The sequence below is a fragment of the Astatotilapia calliptera genome, chromosome 2, assembly GCF_964374335.1.
Source record: "Astatotilapia calliptera chromosome 2, fAstCal68.1, whole genome shotgun sequence".
NCBI classification, from domain to species: Eukaryota; Metazoa; Chordata; class Actinopteri; order Cichliformes; family Cichlidae; genus Astatotilapia; species Astatotilapia calliptera.
The window spans coordinates 2,493,521-2,520,474 of record NC_137423.1 but is presented as its reverse complement, the minus strand read 5'-3'; the positions used below and the strand labels follow the sequence as shown (position 1 = coordinate 2,520,474).

Genomic DNA, 26,954 nt, shown 5'->3' with positions numbered 1-26,954 from the left:
GGGGAAATGAATAGGAAGGAAGGGAAGAAGAACACAACAGCTTCTGAAGATGTTGCAACAATTCGCTTGGTTTAAGAGGGGTAACTTATAACAGAGAGATTAATAACAATTATCAATGTGTGTGAATGTTTGTTAAGTCCAGTGTTGGGGAGTAACGGAATACATGTGCCGCCGTTACGTATTTAAAATACAAAATATGAGTAACTGTATTCCGTTACAGTTACCGTTTAAAAAGGTGGTATTCAGAATACAGTTACTTTGTTGAAATAAATGGATTACACTGCGGTACTTTCCTGTTTCATATTGTCGCGGGTCAGGACTGTTTGGGTTTTGTGTGACAGCTACGTTCTGTTGTTCCAGGCGGCAGCGTTACGGTTGTCATGGTTACAGGGCGACGCTCTCTCTCTCTCTCTGCGACTGTGTGTTTCCTGGGTGAGAGAGCGCCTTTTCGTTGTTGTTGTTGTTGTGCTAAGCTAACAGGCAGAATGCTACAGGTATAGCTCTAAAGAATGTAGCATCATGGGCAGTGTAGTCCGTGTTGCAGGGAGAATGGACTGCCATACACGTTATGGGTCTGTGAGCGCGAGGAGGGAGAAAAAGGCGAGTGGAAAGGTACGAGTTGTCATCCAGCAAAAACGGGAGCTGGAAGCATGTAAATATAATAATAACCACTGCAGCCAAGAAGAGTGCCTGACGAGCCCAGTTGTAAGTAAGCTATTAAGACTCGACTGTACACCGTGTTCGTGTTTTCCTCCGAAAACAATAAGTTTAGTTGGAGCAGTCTTTCAACGCCTCTCTCTCTCTTTCGCAAGAAAAGTTGACCCACACAAATCTCTTTAAAACAAATGCAATGCAAAATGTTGTTCGCTGGATTTACATCCGCAAAGAAGACTATTACAAAGCAATGGTTCTGTCCTGACATTTGTATGGAATCATTCTGGAGACGATGTCTTATCCGTGTTATTGGTTTTGAACATACCACAGCAAAATTAAATAAAGCTCGACCCACAACTGTTGACGCTTGGAAAATCTTCTCATCCAGAGTTATCTCCTGGAAGAGGCAATAATTGGTTTTAACTTTGTGTTTTTGTGTCTTTTCTTTGCTGTCCCTATGCCTTGTTTGCTAATGTTTGTTTTGCTACTGCAGTTTACAGTTGTGCTGTATATGTCTGTACCCCCCCAACCCCGTTTTAAATCAATAAAATGTTGATCACAAAAAAAAAAAAGTTGACCCACACAACAAAGTAAAGCTAGTTTTCGGCTACGAGCCGACAGGGACCCCGCCGTATTAGTCAGAGGTCCCTTTACTACAGTTCGGAGTCGCAGACCTTCAGTAATAGTAATAAATCACACAGTAATAGTACATTCACGTTGTTGTAAAAAGCATGATAATATATTAAGCAATCCAAAGTATTCAGAATACGTTACTCTCATTGAGTAACGTAACGGAATACGTTACAGAATACATTTTGGGGCATGTAATCTGTATTCTGTAATGGAATACATTTTAAAAGTAACCTTCCCAACACTGGTTAAGTCCCACTTCAGAGAACCGTACTGCAGTGGAGAACTGTTTCCAGGTGAGACCTAAGCAGCTAGCACAGATTGCTTGTCTGCTCCATGGGCTCAACTATAAAGAACTTTTGGTGGACTGTTACAGAGTTGCAAGCATAGAAGTACACGCTATCATCACGAGGAGGCAAGACATGCGAGTCCTGCCTGATAAAAGCTAATACCCCAGCTGAAAATAACGGGTATCACAACCAGAGATGGGCAGTAACGCGTTACTGTAATCTGATAACTTTATTCAAGTATCGAGTAAAGTAAGGGATTACTATTGCAAAAAAGGTAATTAGATTACTGTTACTTTCCCGTAAGAACGCTACATTACTGCGTTACTAAAACTGTGATTTTTTTTGCGAGAATGTCTCATGACAGTGACGTAAGCAAGTGCGACGTTCGTGACAACAGCTGTGTGCAGATCAACAATGGATCATATATCAGTGCAGAGAGAGTATGAGCGTGCAGCGTTTAAAGCGTGGAAGTACTGACCTTATTTTGAGTTTGATTCCATAAAAAGTGACAAAAACATTAGTGTCCGCTGTGCGTGGGAAGAAAACTTCTTTTTACAGCGAAAAAAACCCCTAAACTTCCGAGCAAGCACCGAGTAGCTACGACGTAATGGGAAACTCACAGAGAAACTCGCGGATTCTTCCACTGACTGCTGCGGCTCACCTGCACCAGGGTAAACCTCCGCCTACCCCACTCCTGCTTTACAGGTGAAAATAGAGCAACAGGACCGCTGAGTCTTTGACTTTATTTATTTTCTGCTGTGTTTTACTTGCATCTATTTGAAAGACTGAGTGTAAACACAAAAAATATTTTATTTTATGAGCTGGAATGTGCAGAAAATAGGTTTAAATGTTAAACTAATTTATTCAAGTCAGAGAATATTGCATATAATTTAATATTTGCTTGATGCAAAAAGTTAAAAGATTAAACCTAATAAAACAAGTTTAAAAAAGAGACGTTTCCATTTCCATTTTTCCAAGAATAGGTTAACTTGAGTTCATATGCATGTAAAGGTAGACGAGCGAATACTTTTGGCAATACAGTGTAGTAAGACAGACAAACATCTGACATTTGTATCATAAAACAAACAAAGAGGATAAAAAAATCTAGGATATGTTATTGAAGACAGAAACTTTATTATTTTATTCTAAGAACGTTTATCAAAATACTGTAATTGTTCAGACATTCTGGCAGAGGACATGTGGAGACCAATCCACATGGTTTAATTTTACCAAATTTTACCAAAATGATGTTTTTTATTTTGGTTGAAGAAAAAGAAGAACACAAACAAGAAGAGCCTAAAGAAACACTCTAGAGTCTATAGAGATCATCTGACAGTGAATTAGACTCAATCTCAGAACAAAAGCAGGGATGTCTGGAGAGGGAATTAGGGACAGGTGCCCAGGACAACAATGATTTGATTCAGAGAAGTGGTTAACCTCCAGAGAAAACCAACACCTATCGCACTGGTTAACATCCCTGGTTTGGACATCAAGGTCATGAACAGGTATGAATTCCTGGGTGTTCACCTTAACAGTGAACGGCACTGGTCACATGACACCCATGGGCAGTTCACTGTGTCGTAACAAGTCTTCAGTAATGTCTTGCACACCCCAAGAGACTTTGATGGTTGCCTGCTGGGCAAGTGGCAGCACAGAGGGGTAAAGGAAAAGGCTTGTGCGGCTCCTGACTGAGAGAAGAAGATTGGTGCAGAAGGGCAGCTCTGTCTGGCCAGCTCCCAAAACTCTAAATAGCAGATGTGTGGAGGAGGATGTTAGCCGAGCTAACGTGCATTATGGACAACACCTCTAACTCCTGGCACGAGACTGTTAGAGCCACAGTGCTATCGCGTCCTGACAGCATTCAGACTATATGATACATGATAGATGATAGTTCTGTTTATTATTCATTTTTGTGTATTGTGATTGACTATGTGCTTCACATGTATGATCGATTGGTTTTAAAACTTAAGAGCCTTCTAGGATGAAGGTGAAACGTCTCTGAGAAACATACCAGAAGGCAAAATTCTAGAAATGCTTGTCCCCAACAATTTTGGACATATGTCACTGAAAAACTGTCATGGAAATGCAGCTAAAGAAATTGAAATCTGAATTTCCTCATTGGTCACAGTTCACACTCAAAGACATGCCTCTAATGTTCCTGTTGCTGTATCAGCAGACCTGCTTCTAAGCCCTATCACCACAGTATGCTTCTCACCACATTTTGGACCTGGCTCTGGGGCTCACAGACACTTTGCTACCCAGCCAATCATCTGCATCCTGATGCAGACGGGACATCGCCAATCCTTTGCTATTTCGCCTTTTCAGGCGGAAGAGGGCTACTGTCTCTCTGCTTCTCACCCTGGTCAGAACCTGCCTCTTCACCTAAGTCTGAGGACATCAAGGTGCTAATGATGCTGAGTTTTCTGTTTATGAGTCTTCAGTAAGCTTGGTGGTTCGATCCCAGTATGCTCCAGTCTACATGCCAAGTGTCCTTGGGTAAAATACTAACCATGCTACTCTCCAATGCATCCATCAGAGTATGAATGCATGTGAATCTTAGATAGGAACCACTTGTCACAGTCTGGCGAGGGCAGACTGTATGAATTGAAAAAGGACCCAAAATGCAGACTCCAAGGAACAGGGAACAAAACTTGAATGTTAACAAAAAGCGAGCCGTTTAATATGGCTGAACCTCCAGCTGGCACAACAGGACCAGGCGAGGCAGGGCCAGACGCAGCAGAGGCCGGACCAGGCAAGGCTGAAGACTCTGACGAAGCTGGACCAGACGAGGCTGAAGACTCTGACGAAGCTGGACCAGGTGACGACGAGGCGGCCGCAGGTGGCGGCTGAACGGTCCCCTCGGACCCTCCAGCTGACGAGGCATGAGGCTGGACGGGCTCCTCGGGCCCTCCAGCTGACGAGGCAGGTTGCTTTTCAAGTTGCAGCAACACACAGTCTATAGTGGGTGAAATGAGTTCGTATGAGTTCTCAGACTGAGGTGTGGCAGAACCAGGTGAGGCGTCGTCCTCAGGCTGAGGCGTAGAAGCAGCAAGCAGTAGCGCAGCAGGTGGTGGTCCTGCAGGCGGCGGCACGGGAGCCGCAGGAGGTTGCGCTGCAGCCACAGGTGGTGAAGCAGAAGGTGGCCAGACGGGCTCCTCAGGCCCTCCAGCTGACGAAGCATGAGGCTGAATGGGCTCCTCGGGCCCTCCAGCTGACGAAGCATGAGGCTGGACGGGCTCCTCGGGCCCGCCAGCTGACGAAGCATGAGGCTGGACGGGCTCCTCGGGCCCGCCAGCTGACGAGGCGTGAGGCTGGACGGGCTCCTCGGGCCCTCCAGCTGACGAGGCGTGAGGCTGGACGGGCTCCTCGGGCCCCCCAGCCGACGCGGCATGGTGCTGGACGGGCTCCTCGGGCCCTCCAGCAGACACAGGAAAAGGCTGCACAAACTCCAACTTAGCCCCTGGCTCCAACCTGGCCTGGATCTCGGTCCCACAGTAGCTTAGCTGAGCCTCATGGCTAGCACTTCCAGTGCAAACAGTCTTATAATTTGGCTTCTTGGAAGCAAAGTTCATAGCATGATCAATACACTGGGATGCTAGGTAATTGTGCAGAGGGATAAGATATTCCGTGGAAGACTTGGCTGGTGATTTTTCAGTCTTAGTCATTTCATAAACATGCCCATGAACCTTTAAGGCAGTGTTTGTTCCAATATTGTCCTTAGAAAAAACGCGTGGATTCAGAATACAATCATCCACCTCATGTTGCTGTGAGCCGTGGTGACGACCTGGACGCCGCCTCCTCCTGGAAGCCGTGGTCGTGGAGGCCGGCGCCGCTACGGCTGAGATGAATGTAGCGCTGGAAGCAGCCACCGGTTGAGGTGAGGAAAACGCAGCACTTGTCTGCTGCAGTGGCGACATGGACATGGAGACAGGCGGGAGACTCAACACGCCAACTTTAGCTCCTATAGCTGGCATAGGGAGGGCTGCGTCACAGAGGGGCTGGAGTAATTCAGTCTGCATGCTGGGGGGCTGCTTTGGCAACACGGTGCGGATGAAGCCGTGCAAATCCTCCGACAATCCCTCCATGTAAGCCGGGTATGCAGACAGAATCCGGTACAGCTGAACTCTAACTGACTCCTTCTCACTCTCCTGTCTGCACGCAGAATAGATTTTCCACTGTCCATGGAGAATGGTCACACGAGTGCTGAACTCCCAAAAATCCTCAAAGATGTCTGCTGGGTCCATTCTGGTCAGGTCGTTCTGTCACAGTCTGGCGAGGGCAGACTGTATGAATTGAAAATGGACCCAAAATGCAGACTCCAAGGAACAGGGAACAAAACTTGAATGTTAACAAAAAGCGAGCCGTTTAATATGGCTGGTAAAAAAGGTACAAACAAAGGGCAAGGCAAACTGAAGCAAAATTAACACAAACCTAAACTGGGAAATCTAAACAAACAATAAGAAAAACCTAGACAAGAAACTTGGAAGCATGGCATAGGAAACATGGCGTGGACAACAGACGACCTGACAATCACACACTGAAAACAGAGGACTTAAATACACAGGAGGTGATTAGGGGAAGTGGAGACACATGAGGAAACAGCTGGCACACATGAACATAATGACGTCACAGTGGGAGAGTAAAACTGAACATGATGAACACAGAACACCAGACCTCTTCACAATAAAACAGGAAACATAATGAGACATAGACATGACAACCCGAACTTGACAACGTAAGACACAGACATGAAACGCACGAAGAGCAGGGGAGATTTAACATGGTTGGAAACACGAGGGGAAAATAATAACTAGAAACACTTAGGCATAATAATACAAACTTGATAACATAAGACACGCAGCATGAAACACGAAGGGTGAGGGGAAGCTTAAATACAGGGGAAGAAAACACAAGGAGTCTAATAACCAAATGAACTTAGATAACCTAATGAACAAAATAAACTCAAACTTAAAACGCTGGGTCAAAAGACCCAGGACCATGACACCACTTAGAAACAGCGTACTTTGGACATACTTCAGTCATCCATGGGTGAATGTACAAGTAAAGTGCTTTGAGTGGTCAGAGTAGAAAAGCGCTAAATAAGAACCAGTCCATTTACTTTCCCGAGCAGCAGATATAAAAAGTGAATTTTCAGCCTGTTAATATAAAGACTGGTTCCATCTGTCTTCCTTCTCTCACCCCAACCAATCACAGCAGATGGCCCCGCCCCTCCCTGAGCCTGGTTCTGCCGGAGGTTTCTTCCTGTTAAAAGGGAGTTTTTCCTTCCCACTGTCGCCAAAGTGCTAGGGCTAGTGCTATGGTTGTTGGGCTTTTCTCTGTATGTAGGCTCTACCTTACAATATAAAGCACCTTGAGGCGACTGTTGTTGTGATTTGGCGCTGTATAAATAAAACTAAAATGGAATAATTCCTGTGGCCACAAACACAACAGGTGGTGAAAGATTATATAATATAATGCAATGTGATGTATATAATTTCAAATTAATTATAATATTTTATGAAGACATAGTTTGTTCATTGAGAAATTTGAATATTGTGGAAACTTGAAATGATTTGACATTAACATTGAAGGTAACTGAGGTAAAATTCTTAGTTGGGTTTTTTTGTTTGTGTGTTTGTTTTGAGTGGTCACATCTGCTGACCCTCTACCTACTTTGCTATGGAAGCTCAGAGACTTTGAATGGTTCCTCTACAGGAACTGTGCAAGCCCAAGGAGACTGTGTGCCCTGCTGAGCAGTCAGAGTCACCAGCAAATTTAGTGATGACACCTCAGATGTCTCTTTAGGGTTGACACATATACTAATTGGTGTTCTCATCTTACCCCACATACAACACATCACTCAACATGTGTGGTCTATGCATCCATTATTTTAACGACTATAGAAGCACAACCATGAAAGTCATTTCCCTTCATCATATTACTGCTCTTTAGGTCTTCTTGATGTTTCTTGTACTGAATTGCAAATCATATTGTACACTTAACCTTTTATTGAAATCAGCCAATAACACATCCCTCTGTCATATAAAATCTCATCAATATGGACAAAATAAATGACAAGATATGACCGACAGGATACCACATCCAAAGTGATCATGAGCCCATGTTATTAAAAGCTACTTCTGTCCACTTGTAAAAGCCATTAGCAGAGCTGTAATTGACTAGTGGACCAGGCGCTTGTTCCTGCAAATTATTTAAGCGCATTCCAAAGTACAAGTTCAATCAAAAATGTAATGGCATGTAAAGTGTTTATGTATGTAAATCCTTTTCCAGGCTATATATTTATGGTAATGACATGCTAGAGCAGCCTAGTAGCATAGGGAACTGAAGAGTGTGTAATTACACTAATGCTCCACTGACTAATAGGCCACAGGGGAGGTGGAGTCCGTAGGCTTGTGTTAGCTCACTTACTGATGCACAAATCCCACCAGCATAGAAGATAGACTCCTGTGAGTCTGTGTGTTCAGACTGAGGAGTCTTTAGCAGGGCTTCATTTGTACACAAGACTGGTTTGGGATTATGACAAGTTTGTTGGTTAAAAAAGAGATTCTGTCTTGAATAAAAGGGCTAAAATTAGCAATGACTGAATATAGAGTAGTCGCTAGAAAGTCTTTTTATAACATAAGAAAGTACATCGATGCATATGGTTGCCTGAGTAAAAAAAGAAAAAAAAAGTATCAACAGTGTGTCAAAATACTGCTGCTAATGATCTTCTATGTAACCTGTCAGAAACAAGGATGTAGGTGCTGTTATTTGGTTAGTGAGCATAAAATCTTGAGGCATGATGTTGATGAGTAGACTCACACACAGATATATTGAAAACACTGTAATATCTGACAATTATACCTACAATGTAGATTCAATCATTACATACAAAATGTGTAGCGAATGTGATATAATAATAGCTTCTATATCACATTTACCTTCCACACTGGCATGCCTCCACTATACCTAATATATATGTCATACAAAAATAATAAAGCACAAGCTTTAAATGTACTTGAGACTTTTGAAGTATAAAGATAGCCTTCAAAACAGTACATACTATATTTTATGAATGTGAATGGAAACGTTGCAAACAGTAATGTGCATGCAGAGGCAATTCTCTACTGTGGCAACAAAACAAACCTATATAAATACATGAAAGGCCAGAAAAAAAAATAAAAGCTTTTTCTTGGAAACAGCAGGAAAAGAAACAATAACAAGAAATTCCACAGACAGACCCCGACCGCCAGCGTAGAGACAGATGCCACTGTTCCAGTCCTTCCAGAAATGCAAAGAATATCCAGGTAGCTCATATAGTGGTCAAAGTAATCTCTTAGTAAATGAACTGATGCTTTTATAGCACTTTTCTACTCTCCCAGAGCACTTGTCACGCTTTATACGACATGCCACACTCACACAAGCGCTTTCTTCTATGCTTTAAGGGCTTACTAGCTAACATTCACACACATTCATTTCTGAAGCATTCCGATGGATGCATCAAAGAGCAACTTGGGGTTAATGCCCTCTCCAAGGATCCCTGGCTCCCCCATGCAGACTGGGGGAGTCAGGGATCAAACCACCAACATTCCAATCAGTAGATGACCTGCTCTACCTCCTGAGCTACAGCCATCCCATTAACTCATCTGAGGGCACTGCTGGGACATTAGTCATGATTCAGGTTGTTCTTTCAACATTACTTAGTGTCACTGATCATCACAGCTGTTACTTTAACAAACTGATAACTGATTTAGACTATATTCACAGACCCATCCATCTATTCGTTTCCACTTGTCCTTATCAGGGTCATGGGGGGGCTGAAGCCTACCCCAGCGGATAATATAGAATCACCAAATAGCCTAACCCCATTAACTGCATGTCTTTGGATTGTAGGAGGAAGGCAGAGTACCAGGAGAGAACCCACATAAACACAGGGAGGACATGTAAAAAGGCCTGGAGTCAAACTCAGGACCATTGCTGTGAGCAACAGTGCTAAACACTACACCACCATGGTGCCCTATATTGAGACATTTAAATTATATATTCAACCCACTGAATTGTGTTAAATAAGTTACTTTATTCCAGCGTGTCTTGGGTCTGCCCTAGGGCCTCCTCCCAGTGGGACATGCCCGGAAAACCTCACCCAAGAGGAGCCCAGGAGGTATCCTTGTGAGATACCCGAACCACCTCAGCCTGCTCCTTATATTTTTTATTAAATCTAATAAAATTAATTTATTGGATTTGAAAATATATACCTCAAATATGAACCATGAATCATGTCTGAATATATTAACCCTTTATGTTGATTGTTTATCTTATTTATAAAATACATTTAAACTGGTATAATACCAAGTAATTTTAAGTTCCAGGTCTCAGAAAAACCCAAAATATTTGAAAATCTAAAAGGTATTTTTTAAATTATTTAAAATACATTCAGGTCATTAAATTTTAAATTAAGTGGTAATGATTCATCTCATAAATCTTCTCCTCTAAACAGTTAGAACTATAAGTATCGCTGTTGGTATCTGCAGTACTGGTCCTGTATTTACTTGCTATTGATACCAAAATACGTAGTGTCACTCAACACTATCAGCTTCAGCTGGATTAGTCAGCATACTGTTAAACTGAAATGACCACACCCCTAATTTTAAACCTTATGCTATCCAAAGAGTTTAGTTGAGCTTTAGATATACACCTCCAACACGATCCAACCACACTGACCTGGCAGCAGACGAACCCTCCAGTATATGCGCAGGCACAGCTCCTCCTTACGGAAACCACGCTGACATTTGCAGGTCAGTAGAGAGGGGTGTTTGGCTAGCAGGGCATCCCGCCTCTCCACGCACTCAGATGCCAACTGTTCTGCCTGCGGGGACACCGCTGCATCTTCTGCACATAGCTCCAAGCCTCGATACAATGCCTCGCACGTGGGTTCAACGGAGCACACACGATGAGCTTCAACACAGTCGATGGTGGGGGCAGGGAAGTTAAAGATGGATGCTGAGGATGGCAACACACCTAGGAAAGCAAAAAAGTTAACATCAGATACACTGCATTACTATGCCGTGACAAGGTCTTAGAGAAAATACTTACAGCGTATACATATAGTGACTTGAATAGCCAGCAAACTATTGCAGCTAAGATAAGATAAGCTAAATGTTAGCTTTACTGTTTGCACTGTTATATGTTTACTCTTTTGTGGAGCACAATTTTTTCTGATAGAGAATAAAATGTTGAGTGGCGCACCACAGCTAATAAGCAACAGCACCTTCTTCTGGACTCAGTCACTGGCTTTCTGCACCCTCATAGGTTCATACTCTCAAGTTAGAACTGTATTTTCCGCACTATAAGGCGTATGCTTTCACTTTCATATTAGTGCATCAGTGCGCCTTATAATCCAGTGCGCCTTGTGTATGAATTCTGGTTGTGCTTACTGCAGTGTTGCCAACTCCTCAGTAAGGAAAATCGCTATTGGCTGTCCTAAAAGTCGCTAGAAGTCGCTAAATGACGTCATTTGCATAATTGGTCATGCTAATCTAATTGTAACCTATGTTGTTGGAGAGAGAAATAACATCGTGGAAGAGACATAAAGTGAGTAAAAAACGTCCTAAATGCATTTAGAATTTATTTAGAACTACAAATTAAATTTATTTTAGCAATTATTGTTTTTTAATGTCACAATTCCAACCCTGCTCCTTATCTGGGCATGGACCGGTAAAAGTAACCCGAAATTGGCACTCTGGTGGAGTTACTTTGTGTGTGTGTGTTTATAAGTAGTTTTAAACCTCGTGATCCACAAAACAGCACAACAGTAAAAGAAGAACTGACTGCGCTACAGTCAGTGCGGGAGCAGCGGCTTCGCTCATGTGCGATTCATTTGCAGTTCGGACGCATAGGTGTGAACATCTTCTGCCCTGACAGCAGCTGGGGGTGGACTATCCTCCGCCCGTGAGCACTTTGGAACGGGCGAGGTACCCACGGCAGCACCCGCTGCTTGTTGAGAGTAAGAGCGATACCCGCTTTCACGTCAAAAGTCGTCATAAATAAGTCTCCAATAACACCAGAAAAAGTCGCCAGAATTGTCGCTAGTCGCTTTTTAGAAAAAAAGTCGCTAAAGGGGTCTGAAAACTCGCTAAATATAGCGACAAAGTCGCTAAGTTGGCAACACTGGCTTACTGACCTTGAACCAATTTTATGTGGTACACGGTGCTCAAAAATCTGTCAAAAATGTTTTAGTACGACTTTGGTAAGCTACAAAGCCGCATCGCTTCATGGATTGCTGGAGCATTACAGCTACTGTAGTCATGGGTCTTGCTGAGTAATCTGGGTCCTAAACTCCGTTCACCTCAGGTCTCAACATCAAACGAACACTGCAGCATCACTGAGAGTTAAAAACTGTCTAAATTCTTTCATCTTTAATAAAATGATCAGCGTTCCTGCTTTACCAGTTGTAACAATTAAGTTTAACATCCAGGCAACCATGTAGACAGAATTTATTAAATTTAACGGAGTTAGGAGTTAGCAAGAAGTTAGCTCGCTAGCTTCCACCTAAACATGATATAGCATGTTCTGACTGAGAGTTTTCCGAAAAATTCAAACGTACAGCTCTGCTATCACTTCCAACATAAATGAAGACAGGAAACTAAACAGCATGACGTTTGTAGGGTTACTGAAGTTGGGCTAGCTGGTATAAAATGATGTCGACGTGATCACTAGCAATGCAGCTATGTTAGCATAACATCAACACAGTGAAGCTGGAGGATGAACGCCAGCTTTTTTCCACTCGATAAAAGTTAACGTGGGGGTTCCCGATGGTTAGGGACAAATGCAATTGTAACCCTAGTAACTGCATGTCTTTGGACTGTGGGAGGAAGCCAGAATACCAGAGATGCAGATAGCCACAGCAAGATGGCAGGGTCGAACTCAGAACCTTCTTACTGTTTGCACCATGCTGCCAGGTAGGAATATTTCAGTTTTGATTATTTCAATATTGAAAAGGCTGACCCTAGCCATTTTTATGCCACTCTCCTCCAAAGTTTTAGAACCCAGGAAACAAAGAAAATATGAATTACTATACAAAAATAAGTATAAAACCTATACACCACAAAAACTGGAAGCAATTTGGTTATTTTAAGCTGATAGTTGGTCAGTCGTGGAAATTCCGGGTTCCAGTTGCCTAGTTAACCCTTTAACATATATGTTGTACATTAATTCTGCACTAGTATTGGTAGTGATAAAACTTTTACAAATTTAGGACCGGTTGCCAGTCTGGGCTAAGACTCACACTTGCCAGCAATTTAAAATGACCAATTAACCTGACCACATGCATTTCGTTGGACTGTTGGAGGAAGACAGATGTGGTGAGGCGTGGTCGGCAGTGCCGTGTGGACGCACCTGCATGGCATCCGCAATCACGCCTGCAGTGTTAAAAACACGGGGAAGCATTGTGGAAGAATTGTGAAACTGCTATCAAATAAGCAGTTCTATATTAATATGTAACTTGACCTGTTAAGATGTTTTTGATTGAAATAGCTTTTGATTTCAGTAAATATGATCTTCTGATGCTGCAAATTCAACAAATGACCATTTTCAATTCTCTACAACCTATAAAATGTTTTGAAACTCTGTTGTGCGTTATAATTTGGAACAGTGCGTTTTACGATTTTTATTTGTGAAAAACACTGTTATCATTGGGAGGTTTGTTCAGTAACATTTGAATTATACTCTAATGGTTGATGACTCAAAAATTATGCTGACTGTCATTTGAATCGACTATTTAGGAAAATCAGAGGAAAATATCACTTACATAATAATTTGGAACTTGGTGTATGTTCCCTCTGTCACCATGTCAGCTATGTCATAGTGTTTCTGATGTCTCTGAGTCTGTGTCTGTGCGTACATGTCGTATTTCCTGTTTCACTTTGACAGTCTTGTGCGCTTGGTCAGTGTATCTAGTTTTGCCTTCCCTCATCTCATTATGTTTGATTTGTCCCAGCTGTGTTTCCTGCTGTTCCCCATGCTCCCGTGATCCTACCTGTGTATTTTAGTCCTCAGTCTTCCCCTGCTTGTTGCATCGTGCTATGTTTTCTCCTCTCATGTTCCTGAAAATATTCTAGCTCCTGGTCCTGGTTGGTTTCCTTCCTCAAGTTTCTTAGTCTCCAGGTTCCAGTGCCCAGTTTAGTTTCTAGTTTTTGGTTTGTTTTTTATATTAATGTTGTTGCAACGTTTGAGGCTTTTATTTCTGAGTTGACTGCTTTTCTGGGTGCTCCACGTGGGTAAAGAAAATTCTGCATAATAATTTTGGCTTTGGAATGCAGTCTAAAAGTGAACTAGCACAAATTCTGTCTGCTGTGCTTTAACATCTAAGACAAACCACACCACAGTCAAACTGAAAGCGTGCTGAGAAGAATTCTCTGTGTGGTTGTTTGGTCTGCATTTGTGTAATAGGCATGATGCCAGTTGTCATGGACTAAGCACACAGTGACAATTTCACTCATCTGACTTTTAATAACTAAAGAATAGATTTTTCTGTCATTGCAACATTCCACCCCCTCTTTTGTTTTCTTACCTACTTGAAGAAGTGTACAATAAATGTAGGTAGGAATGGATGCTCTCCAAAGTCAGTCTTTCCTTTATGTATTATTTTCAAATTGCTCTTAAATTCTGTTGAATCCAAAGTTTTTCCAGAAAGAAATTGTTGCTTTCTGAAGTAAGATTGCTTCAATTTGCAATAGCAAAAAAAATAAAATAAACAAAAACAAAAGCCTTGATGATCCACTGCTAAAATCCAATAACTGACACATGGGAAGTGCGACCCTCTGCCATCCTATAATGATGGCAGAAATGTCATATGGGGAGGTGGAAGGGGGAATGCAGAGATAGAAAAAGGAAGAGATGGCAGTGCAGAGAGCAAAGGATGTAGAAGATTGTGAGCGAGCATACCAGTGTGAACCTTGATGGGTTGGACACGTGCACAGCATGAAGCACAATCAGCAGCACCACAGGCACACGCGCATGCATGGGAGAACACAATATTGTATAACCACAGGGGAGGGTTTACAACACACACACTCATGCACACATACCTTTGAGTAAGAATATTGTGGTTGGGACAGCATAAACAGCCGTAATGAGAGACTTATCACATACACAGTACTTTTTTCAGTAATTAGTAATCTAACACATTACTATCTAATTCTAATTACTTTCTATCGTTACAATGCCGTTACCGTTACTGACAAGAAAATGCGATGCAGATGCGTTACTATTTTTCAACACACATACGATTGAAGCTGTCTTCAGCTTACTGGGAGCCAGAGGGCAAAACAATTGCACAAGTGCTGCTGATTGGCTGAGGAAGAAATAAGTAATCATGGCAAACCAATCACATGACCAATTTAAAGTGACATAGCAAAAATGACTACGGGAAGAAACTGCGTTGTCTAAAGAAAGCCCTCAAAAGCAAAAACAAAAGCCAATAAACCCTTTCCTATTGGTGGAAAAATGTACCGTGTTGACCAATCAAAAAAAAAACGACATGGCAACATGGCATTGGTTGTTCAGGAAGATTTTTTTTATTATTCTTTTGTTGAGGGAAGTTTTAGGAAGGGTGGCAGCAAGAGACAGAGCGAGAGAGGGAGGGAGTTTTGAGATGTGAGAGATTTGTGACGTTTAGCGTGTTTGGAGTGTGTAGTTAATGTTTTGTCTTGTGTAGTTAGTGTGTAGTGTTGTGGATAGTTTTGTGTTGTGTGTCAGAACAATGAGGTAACTGCTGCAATCGCTGCCAAAAAGCCACCATAAGCAGACAGCAGTGTAAACGGATAAACATTTTTTAAAGTAACGCAATAGTTACTTTTCGTAGTAATTAGTAACTTGTATAATATTGTAACTCAGTTACTAACTCAATTGCTTGAAGAAGTAGCTAGTAACTATAACTAATTACTTGCCCAACACTGACAACTTTTAAGACCTGCTGACTCAGTGGAGGTTAAACACTGTCTGACGGGGGGCGTTTACTGTATTTACAACTTAGAAAATCAGTTTGGCTCAGATTAAAGTTAAGTCTCATAACTGCTGTTAGACGTTTAAACTGAACCATTTGCTGTTCTTTATTATTTGGTGTTCATATGTGTTGGATTTTTTTTTAACGGAATTGAATTTTGAATCAAAACTAGCATTAACAATCTTTTTTATACAAGGAGGAAAGAGAAGTGTTGGGATTTATGTTTATCTATAAAACTAATGTCTCATAAATAGAATAACATATTTGTGTTTTATTTTTTACTGCACACAGTGAATTGTAGAGAGTTTGGAAGTAGACTGCTACCCTAATAGTAACAGACACCAGACCCCTCACAGGAACGGAGCCTCGATCATAAAGCTTCTCTTACAGAATGCAAGCTCCGTCTTTACACTGGACGACAAGAGATGGTTGCCATGGTAATGGAGACGCTTAGAAAGCTGCAGAAGAGGAAACCTGAGTCGACATCACACCTAAGGCCACTCTAAACTGTTCTGACCAATCATATTAATACCACGTTTTTGTGACATGCAATAAAAGAGTGTTTACTTCCTGGGTGCGGCAGCCTTTTGTCTCTGAGCCAGAGAGAGAAGGTCCATGGTGCCATGTAAAACTAATTTGAAATTCCAACTGTTTGGATAATAAATTGTGAAAACTTATAACTGGAGCATATTTGCCTTCTCTCTCATAAAAAGCCCTACAGAAGGTGCGTTTCCACTGGGAGGAGCAGCGTCTGAACCAGCATGCTCCAGCCTGTCCAGAAATGATTACATCATCTGGTTCTTAATATTTATTCAACTGTATTCTAAGCACAAGCTGACTGTTAGAATTTTCAGAGTTCACAAAAATAAAAATAAAAAACAACCATCCATCTTCTTCCGCTCATCCGGGGCATGGTCACAGGGGCAGCAGCCTAAGCAGAGAAGCCCAGACCTCCCTCTCCCCAGCCATCTCCTCCAGCTTGTCCAGAGGAACACCGAGGCGTTCCCAGACACGCCGAGAAATATAATCTCTCCAACGTGTCCTGGGTCTGCCCCGAGGCCTCCTCCCGGTGGGACACACCTTACCCGGGACACGCCCAGGACCACATCAACTGGCTCCTTTTGATGTGGAGGAGCAGCGGCTCTACCCTGAGCCCATGGCTAAACTTCTCACTCCCCCCCGCTCCCTACTCCCATCACTCGTCAACAAGAGATACTTAAATTATTCCACTTGGGGCAAGAACTCGTCCCTGGCCCAGAGTAGGTACTCCACCCTTTTCCAGCTAAGGACCATGGCCTCAGATTGGAAGGGGCTGATTCTCATACTACCGCTTCCCACTTGGCTGCGAACCGTTCCAGTGCGAGCTGGAGGCCAATTATTTAACAAGGCTTGTTAGAAACTATGAAACACATCGTGCAGACTTCTGGATGTTAGAAGACAACTAATAATTCTCATGAATAAGACTAAAGGCAGAAAGTCGGCCTTTATTTATGAACATGTTAATAGCAATGTTGATAGCACCCCGAGATTTATATTATATTATCCATTCATTCGCGTCTGCTTATCCTTTTCAGGGTCGCGGGGGGCGCTGGAGCCTATCTCAGCTGTCATGGGGCGAGAGGCGGGGTACACCCTGGACAGGTCGCCAGTCTGTCGCAGGGCCAACACACAGGGACAGACAACCATTCACACTCACATTCACTCGCACATTCACACCTAGTGACAATTTGGATTAACCAATTAACCTATCCCCACTAAGTGCATGTCTTTGGACGGTGGGAGGAAGCCGGAGTACCCGGAGGGAACCCACACGAACACGGGGAGAACATGCAAACTCCACACAGAAAGACCCCGGCCTGATGGTGGAATTGAACTCAGGACCTTCTTGCTGTGCGGCAACAGTGCTAACCACCGTGCCACCCTATTATATTATCTTTCTATTATATTTTATTTATATTATATCTGTACATATATTTATTCTTATAATTCTTGAATTCCTATTCTTATATTTTGCTTTGTTTCTTCGTTCATCAGCTGTGCAGCTAGTCTTACAGCAGGGTCCTGCTGAAAAACTGCAAAACACATGGAAACATGTTGATGATGGAAATAGCAGGTCTGCCTCAAGTCTTTGTGTTTCCCTAATGAGCATCAGTAATTAATCACAGACACAACTTTATTCCTTTTTCATGTTGGCTGAAAACAGTTTTACATATATGCTCTTATAACAGGACGCAGACACTTTAATTGCTGAGTCTATGCTTGAAGTTTGTTTGTATACCTGATCTTTACTCTCAAACCTTTAAACTGCAGCGGAGAGAATAAAAAACTGTCGGAGCAGGTTTGATCATTTTGATTAAAAATCGGCTGGAAACTCCACATTTTCACTCACTCTTTTATTTAAAGCATGTGTTAAGAGATTATATGATGGGGGAATCTTTTATATGAGCTGCATGTGAAGCCCTTTGTACTGAAGAGCAAACGGTCACATTGTCACAGGAAGATGCGTGCATTAATTTGGTTATTTATTAAATATATACAGTAAATGTTGTTCTGGTTGATTCTAATCGGCTGCTGAGTCTCTTACGCCAGCGTAAGGTTGCAGGGTCAGACAGGGTAGGGGCCACACAGGTTTATAACCTCAACCTCCTCGAGCGTGGAGAGAGGCTGAAACCACTTCTCTGGTGAGCCTGGTGAAGGAGAGACATTAGTTGGGGCATTCCCGCCTCCCTCCATTGTGATGACCATCTCACACAGGCACAGAGAGCGGATGTTGCTGCATTGCAACAGCGCTTTCCAGACGTTCGCCCCTCCTGCTTGGCTGTACGACTCTCATCGAGCACCATTTTGAAACGCAGCTTGGAGTGACGGTGCGTTCATAACCCGACAGGCTTCCTGAACATAAAAGGCAAATTGTTCAGAGGGAATTGGCTGAAATGCAGAAGATAGGTAGCCCCATAGTTCTTGTGGTGAAGAAAGATGGGTCTATACGGTTCTGTGTGGACTATCGCAAAATAAATAAAGTGTCACATTTTGTTGCTTACCCCATGCCCCGGGTCGAAGAACTCCTGGACCGGTTGGGCATGGCCCGGTTTTTCACAACGCTGGATTTAACCAAGGGCTACTGGCAGAGTCCCTTATCTGCAGAACCCAAGGAAAAAACAGCCTTCTCCACGGTTTGTACCAATCTGTCACACTTGCGTTCAGCTCGTTCAGAGCCCCAGCCGAGTGCTGCAGCCACACAATGCATTGCTGCCCCCTACTTGGACGATGTTATCATCCATAATGACACCTGGGTGGAGGGTAAATGAAGTTGGTGTTCGCCCTCTGAGAGGTGAAAGTCAGCGGAGGTTATGCAAGTTATGGTGGCACCCACGCTTTATCGGCTGCACCTGAGCCCGACTGCTTGCTTGCTATGATACTGGGCTGGGCAGACATCTCCAAAATCTGGATGGGCTGGATGGGCCTGGGCCCCCTTACCCTGTCGGGTCGCGGAGTATGGGGGTGCCTACTGGGGTCAGCGGGGGAGCTGGCCCCAGGGAGGGGTCACTTGCCCCTCCCTTCCTTCCCTCCCCATCTCCAGTTGCCTCCCTCTTCCCGCTCCACCACAACCACCCACACATGCAGGACCTTGGAGTAGGGTTATGTCACCAGGGTGAAGAGGAGGCTACCCCCCCCCCCCCCCCCCCGTCCCCTTCTGGCTGCCTGTGCCTCAATTTTATCCCACAACTTAGACATTCACATCACTCACACTCTCATTACACATACATATAGGATCTTGGGGGTGGGCACGATGCACGGAGTCCAAATTACCATCAGGGTGTACACCTCACCCCCGGCGTCGTTGCCCACCTCTCAATGTTAAATACACGTAGACATTGAGGGCTAGCAGGAGGGACCATGCGCTTACCTGCTGCTCTCTGGCAGGTAGCTCCATGCCCTCCTGGGTTTTAATTGCACCTTAGAACACACATGCATCAACACTACAATGAGCGGGTGGAGGGAGGTTTGGAGTCTTCTCCCGCCCCCATTCTCTGCGGCCTGCTGGAGCGGGGGGGCTAGGAGGAGAAGTTGGCCGTCCGACTGCGGTCTGGAGTGTGGGGCCTCCCTGCTGCTGCGGAGTCGGGGCGGTCTGCCTCTCCCCACCGCAGGGAAAAGGGTAACACCACCTGGGTCTGGGTGCAGTTCCCCCCCTCCAGGGGCAAGGGTACCTAGACCCGGTTCGTAGAGTACGCTTGGGGAGTGTGATCGTGTGTACAGCGTCTCTTTATGTCTGTCTCCACGTTGGTTGAGTGTGGAGTAAGTGCATATGAGAGCATGAGGGGGGGAATGGATGTTTGTATCTGTGTGTGCCTGTATGTCTGTGTCTATATGTCAGGTTGGGTGTCAGACGCCACCTCTCTGTGGACATCTCAGGCCTCCAAGGTTTGGAGGCCTATCTCCCCCCACCACCACTTCCCCTGCCAGTGGCGGACTCCCTCAGACATCGGTGCGTTGGTGGTTCTTTGTGTCCGGGGATGGGCGTCCAGGTACACACCGGCTCACTCCTTGGCGGCCGCTTATCGGGGCCTGGAGCCTGGGGCTCGCTCGGGCCACTTCGGAGGTGGGGTGCCCCCAGCCTCTCGGCCTGGGGCTCGGTCACTCAGGCACGGCTGGCTGCCGGCGGAGATCACGGGCGCGTCACTGCAACCCCCCCTGGCTTCTGCTCCGCGGCTGCTGAGTGAGCCCTCATCTGGGACTCTCCTCAGCTCTTACTGGGACAGTGGCGCAGCTGCCCCTCTGTTGGTCTTCCTTGGTCTCTTGTGTTCTGGGGGCCTCTGGATGTCTGGAGTTTTGATCTCCTCCACACCTGCTTCACACCCTGGAGGACGGGGCTGTGGCCCCCCCACACCCTCTAGCAGATCATTACATGAAGGAACCTTTTAAAAAACAAAAAACAAGCGCGTCCATGCTCACAGGTGTACACACGGGTGATCACACCCACAAACTACACCCTTTTTGGCTCCTACCTCAAAGCACACTGTGTTCTGTTGATCTTATGTGCTGCACAATAATGTTTAACATTTAGTATTTACTGTCATATTCCCATATATCATTGTGATGTTGTTTATTCTATTACTCTTGTTCTCTTCTGCTTGTTTTCTTTTTTCTTTCTCAGCAGGTGATCCAGGTGATTGATATATGCATTTTTTTTTCTCTGCCCGTTCTGTTGGTTTTTGTCTTTTGCCCTTCTCCCCCGTCCCTCTTCTCAGCTGTTTCTCTTTCCCTCTTTCTTTCTCCCCTTCTTTCCCCCAGTCAAGTCTGTCCCGTATTCAGCAAGTGAAAATAAAATAAACAATAAAAGGTGAATCAAATGGACCATTATGGCAAGGCTGAGATGGTCAATTTGGTAAAGTAAATCCGTTGGGCATCTTTCTTTGCCTTTAGACAACAATTCTGAGGGCAAAAGAGCCAAACGGGACAGGCAAAAAAAAAAAAAAGAAAAAAGAAAAGACATCTCCAAAATCATCAAAGCACTTTTGCAAATAGGCTTTATTTTAAAAACCAAACACATATTTTAAGATTCAACCACTCCATTAAGTGCATTTAGTGACACACAAACAGGGTATATTTCGAACTACAGCTTAGTTAGTTTCAACATTTCTATTGTTGGTGCTGAGAAATACCCAATGAAAGAATGGCCATCAGGCCAAAGCAATGGTTTTGACTCGATCATTGCTAGCCCTGCTCCCTGGCTTTGATGACTGAGACTGACAAATAAAATTAATTCATGAACACAGCCCCGAGGCCAGGAGTGCCAAAATGAATTAAATAAAAGGTCATTAAATAACTAGCTAAATGTGTCAATAAGTAATTTATTAAATAAATAATTAATTTATTAAATGTGTCATTATTTAAATAAAACAGGAAATAAATAATTTTATAAATGTTTTAAATAAAATGAGTGGGCATTTAAATATTGATATATTTCTTTAATTAATTCCAATTTTAATTAATTAATGAAACATTAAATGAATTATTTAACTCTTTAAAGCCAGTCGGAGCGGGCACGCTCCGTTTTGCGTAACTATTTTTAAGTCCCCGTAGAACCGGAACCACTTAAGCAATAATTTTTTTTTGCATATGAAACCGGAGGAGTCGTACTTACATCTTGTGCCATCAGCTTGCCCTAGGTCACAGTTTCCTTCCACATAAAACTTTGCAAAAATATCGCGCTTGCAGCAACAAAAACATAATATTCCAGAAACACGCTTTGCCGATCCGATCAGCTGTTCAAAACACGTCCTACGTTGGAATAGACGTCAGCGCGAACTATCGCATATTTTCCTGGCCAAAACAGGAAGTGATGTCATTTTGTGGAAAATGTAGGGTTTTTTTTTTTTTTACTTCAGGGCCTTATAAGCCTGTACTGGTGTTTTTAAAATTCATGTTTGACTTTATGCTTTTCTGAAGAGTTTCTGAGATGCTTAGAACTCAAATTGCACTGCTGGAAAGTGCTTTACACAACTTGTACATTCACACAAGCACTTTCATATACACTATTTCTAAATGCTTCCAATTTAACATTCACACACCAATGCCTGCATCAGAGAGCAACATAGTGTTAGCATCGTGCCCTAGGATATTTGCCCAGGATGCCCAAGGATGCCGTCTGGGATCGACTGCTCTACCACCTGAGCTACAGCTACCCCTGAAGCAAATAAGGGCTGGGATGCAGATGCTCAGCCATGAAACTAAATCCCATGAAGTTCTCTATCAGTGTTATTGAGTTAATAACACTTAGGCCACATGCAGTTTTTAGGCATGTAAATATTGACTGAAAGTTGGTGCCTCTGTGCACTACGTACCTCAGCATCTGCTGATCCTTTTCTGTAATATTAGGTTAGCTACCGCTTTGTGCTGACTAATTGTCATTCCCACTTGATCCACATTGTTATAATACCACTAACAATTGATTGGGGAATATTTAGTAGTGAGGAAAGGCATTGTTGCACAGATGGTATCCTATCGGCACCATGCTGAAATTCACTGAGCTCCTTAATAATAATAAAACTACTACTACTAATAATAATAACTTTATTTATAAAGCGCCTTCAAACAAAGTGCTGTACAACTATTTGAACCTAAAGAGATAAATAAAATAAAAGTGATACATAGCAATACAAGTAAAAAACACAATACAATTTAAAAATGGTAAAAATTTAAAAACTAAGAGCCATAGAATTAAGACATGTAGGATGGGGTGAACAACTGTGTCTTCAACTTAGTTTTAAAAACCTCCGCAGAGCATGCCTGCCTAATATCTTGAGGGAGGTTGTTCCACAGACACAAAAAGAAAAGGCACGCTCTCCATTTGTCTTTTTTTCTGACCTAGGAACCTTTAGAAGGCCAGAGTCCTGAGATCGTAGAGCACGGGATGGAACATAAAGGTGTAAAAGGTTGGAGAGGTATGAAGGTGCCGTTTAAAGCCTTGTAGGTGAGCAGCAGGACCTTAAAATCTGCTTGAACCTGACAAGGTAGCCAATGAAGAGCTCTCAGTGCATGGGTATTGTGCTCAAATTTTCTAGTTCTTGTTAAAATGCAAGTAGCTGCATTTTGCACCATCTGTGAAACCCATTCTTTCACAAATGTTTGTAGGAGCAGTCTGCATGCCTAGGTTGTTGATTTTATACACCTGTGTTCATGGATATGATTTGAACACCTAGATTCAATAATGTAAGTGAATGTGAATAATTACTTTTGGCAACATGGTATAGACGAGGTCAAGCAGGACACTTTTCTTACAATTCCAAAGAGTCCAAAGAGTCGTGCTGACAAATTTCTCTCTTAGCAGCAGCTTTCTCTGTATCATGTAGACCAGATGCAATTATATCCAGCCTGTGAGATAATTTCATGCGTCAGTTATTAATGGCCCCTCCAGTATGTGGGACATCAATCTTTAGCCCTGCTGAGAATTCATGCAGGCAGAGGTGTTTTGATGGGCCCACTATGTGGTCAATCACATTAAAATACAGACTGGGCTCACATTGTTATGTGAAAGAATGAAGGGGACAGATGTTCCAAAGACAGCAAATGTAGTGGTGCAGGTCAGGTGTGCAGAGAGGCGGGGAGTCGGTGGTCTTCTAAAGTCTTTGTGGGGCCCTCGCTATAACACGCTTCACTTTTCTTCACTTTTCTTTTTTGCATGCTTTTTTTTGTTTGTTTATAGCCCATTGTGTTCTGCATCCTGATTGGCTGTAGACCATTGTCAATCAATCTCGTGCCGTGTTTCCTGTTTAGTACCGAATGCGTTCATCTTGTCAAATTTACATAAATCTTCAATCGCTAGCAGTGTGACTCTGAAGTGCTGCACTGTATGTTTGTAAGATTCCTCCAACAAACACAACAATGTCGACGAAACCTTTTGCACTGTCAAAGGCACCTGTGGTTGCACCCAAAAGGCAGAGGAAGATGATAACCACCGCACAAAAAGTTGGACTTCTGGACAGGCTAAAGTAAGGTAGAAGTTAGCGTATTTTTCAGATTATAAGGCGCATTAAGTGAAACAAAACAGTCAGATAAGTCAAACTTTACTCAACTCATTCTTCTTGCTTCTTTTACTTCTGTACCATTGATTCTGGACCCGAAAACAGGGTTTGACCGTTGGTTTCATTCTATAATACTGGACTTCTACGAAGGTTTGAAGTTTGAGGGTGTTTAAACAAGAGAGAAAAGTGTGAAAATGTTCATGCCTGTCTGACAAAAGTGTGTAAAGTGTGTAGTGATGGGGTTTTACAGCCTTAAAACATCTATAATGACTGTAAAAAATAAAGTTGGCTACTTCGCCGATTAATTTTAGAACGTAACTCCTGCGATAAATGAGGGACCACTGTACATACAAAGTGTCTTTGATTGGCAGAGATGCAGAAATGTCTGTATGTAGCACAGAGCCATGGCTCAGTGTCTAAATGCATTTCACAGGCTTGAATATGCGCTTGAAGCCATTTATAATTCTTAACTCAACACAAACAAGCACAAGCAGAAATTTTAGAGAGAGTCATTGACCCACTATTGATCATGTGCTTCATCACACGAGCCAAGATGTGAAAAAGGACGTGAGTCCTTATCTGCACTGTTTTCAGGTAAAACGATTGCGAGACCTTGCCTCACTGTATCATCTGTCCAAAATGTAAACATTAGTATCCTCGAAAGAGTGACCTTTATCTTTAGAAGCATCTTTAGATACAGCTGAGGCCTGTGGTACTCATTACATTTACATGCTATTTTGATAGACTATCAGCAAGTAAAACAATTATGATATGAATGGAGGATGGGAAAGAAGAAAATAATTTGGAAAGCATCTGATTGTCTTAATTTTTCAGCATGACAATGATCCCAAACCCACTGCCAATGCAGGTCAAATAAAATACCTGCAGAAAAAAAACATAGTGGGGTATTACCAGTGATCGACTGGTCTCCCTGAGCCGCGGTCGACACATTATTGAACCAGAATGGAATTATCCTGACAGACAATAGAACAAAAGGCAGCCAACATCCAAAGAAGAGCTGTGGCGTGTTCTCGAAGAAGACGAGAGAACTATTCCTGAAGCATTCTTAAAGGAATTAAAAGAAAGCTTGCATTAGAGAGTTTAGGTTGTGCTAAACAATAAAGTTTCTCGTGTCTAATATTGACTTTTAAGTTTGTTAGAATTGTATCTAATTTAATTTAATAAATGGCTGCCCCATTGACTATTTTCCTAACAAAATATTAAAAAATTATAAGAGGCTCAGACTTTTGCACAGCAATATATTCCTTTGGTACCACTCAGAGTCCTAACGAAGAATTGCAGCTGCTTGCCTTATAATTTATTAGCAGGAACTCTGCAGCAGGTTTCAGTATATAAGTTTTAATAAGTTTTAGTTCTCTCCAAATTTGATTTGCTTAACCATTTTGACTTTTTCAAATTAAATTCCAACCTTGTGATATATCACAGTTCTTTTTCTAGTCATCCTTAAAGTGTTAATTCAACTTTCAAGGTTTCCAGCTTTTCTAGAGCTTCCAAAAAACCAAGTGAAGCATTGTCCCCAAAGTTGGGAATATGCTATTTCAGTTAAATTATTTTTCTCTTGTTTCAATCAGGTCTGCTGAAAAAAAATGAAAATATGGTGTTTTGACCAGGAGGAAGCCCTGAGGCAAACCCAGGACATGCTGGAGAAATGATCTCTCTCAGCTGTCCTGGGAACGCCTTGGTGTTCCTCCTGGAAAGGCTGGAGGAGGTGACCGGGGAGAGGGAGGTCCGGGCTTCTCTGCTTAGGCTGCTGCCCCCGTGACCAGGCCCCGGATGAATGGAAGACGATGGATGGATGAAAGTTGGCATAATCTTCCATTATGGTCCACTTTAATAAAATACTGCAACCAATAAAGACCTAAAAATATATCCTTATATCGATGCATCCCATGACTTTGGCAAAATGATACCAATCAAAACTCTCTATTAGCCTTTCAAACAATAATCAGTTCTCCCTCATGCATAACGAAAAGGCCCAGTCATAGCTGATGGAAGATGGAAAGGAGCAAAGAAAGACTGTTTTCAGCTTGTGATAAGAGAACATCTAAGAATCGCTGCGTGGACTTTGGCTCCCTGTTCTGTGCTTCCTTAGTAACAGCTTAAGCTGAAGACCAATAACTGTAGTCTGACAGTTTAAGAAAGCAAAAACTTTACCATATTTGTAAAATTAGTTCTACAGCACGAGAGTGGGTCAACATATCTATCGTATCTGTGGGAGAAAGAGTTGAAAGAGTTGTTGAGTTAAGCCAGGTTGCATTGCATCAGAATCAGAATCAGAATCAGAATACTTTATTGATCCCTGGGGGAAATTGTTTTTTGTTACAGTGCTCCATTTTAAACCAACATTAAGACAAGACAGACAATACACTAACTAAGAATAGTACAATATATACATATATATACATACATATATACATAAGTCACTCATAAATAAATAGTTGGAAAAGAAAATCAAGCCTGGTAGGTAGTAGTGGACAAGGGCTATTATTCTGTCATTAAAACAAATCAACTGAAAATGAATCCTGGCCAGGTCTCTCTTGTTAATGACATTTAAATCTCAATGAAACTTTTCACCTGGATGAAGGACAATATAGGAAGTATGACTATATGAGACTAGAATGGGAGACATTCCTCTTCCAAAAGTCCAGCAACTGGTCTCCTCAGTTTGTAGATGTTTAAGGAGAATTGTTAGATGGGGATGCTACAGTGGAAAGATGGGCCCTTTCCTAACTTTTCTGAGACATTTTGGTGCCATCAAATGCAAAACCAGTTAATATTTTTTCTAAACTTTTCTTACAATTCTGAAACATTTTTCTCACTTTAAACATGTGA

General features: G+C 42.7%; 1 protein-coding gene across 1 annotated transcript in view; it reads right to left on the bottom strand.

Annotated features, from left to right (window-relative positions):
• The window catches only part of gfra3 (GDNF family receptor alpha 3), a 77,991-nt gene that overhangs the window by 30,251 nt on the left and 20,786 nt on the right, over positions 1 to 26,954 (bottom strand). The window contains exon 2 of the mRNA XM_026181348.2: positions 10,296 to 10,592. Coding sequence (XP_026037133.1) covers positions 10,296 to 10,592 — 297 coding nt within the window. The remainder of the gene's footprint in view (positions 1 to 10,295; positions 10,593 to 26,954) is intronic.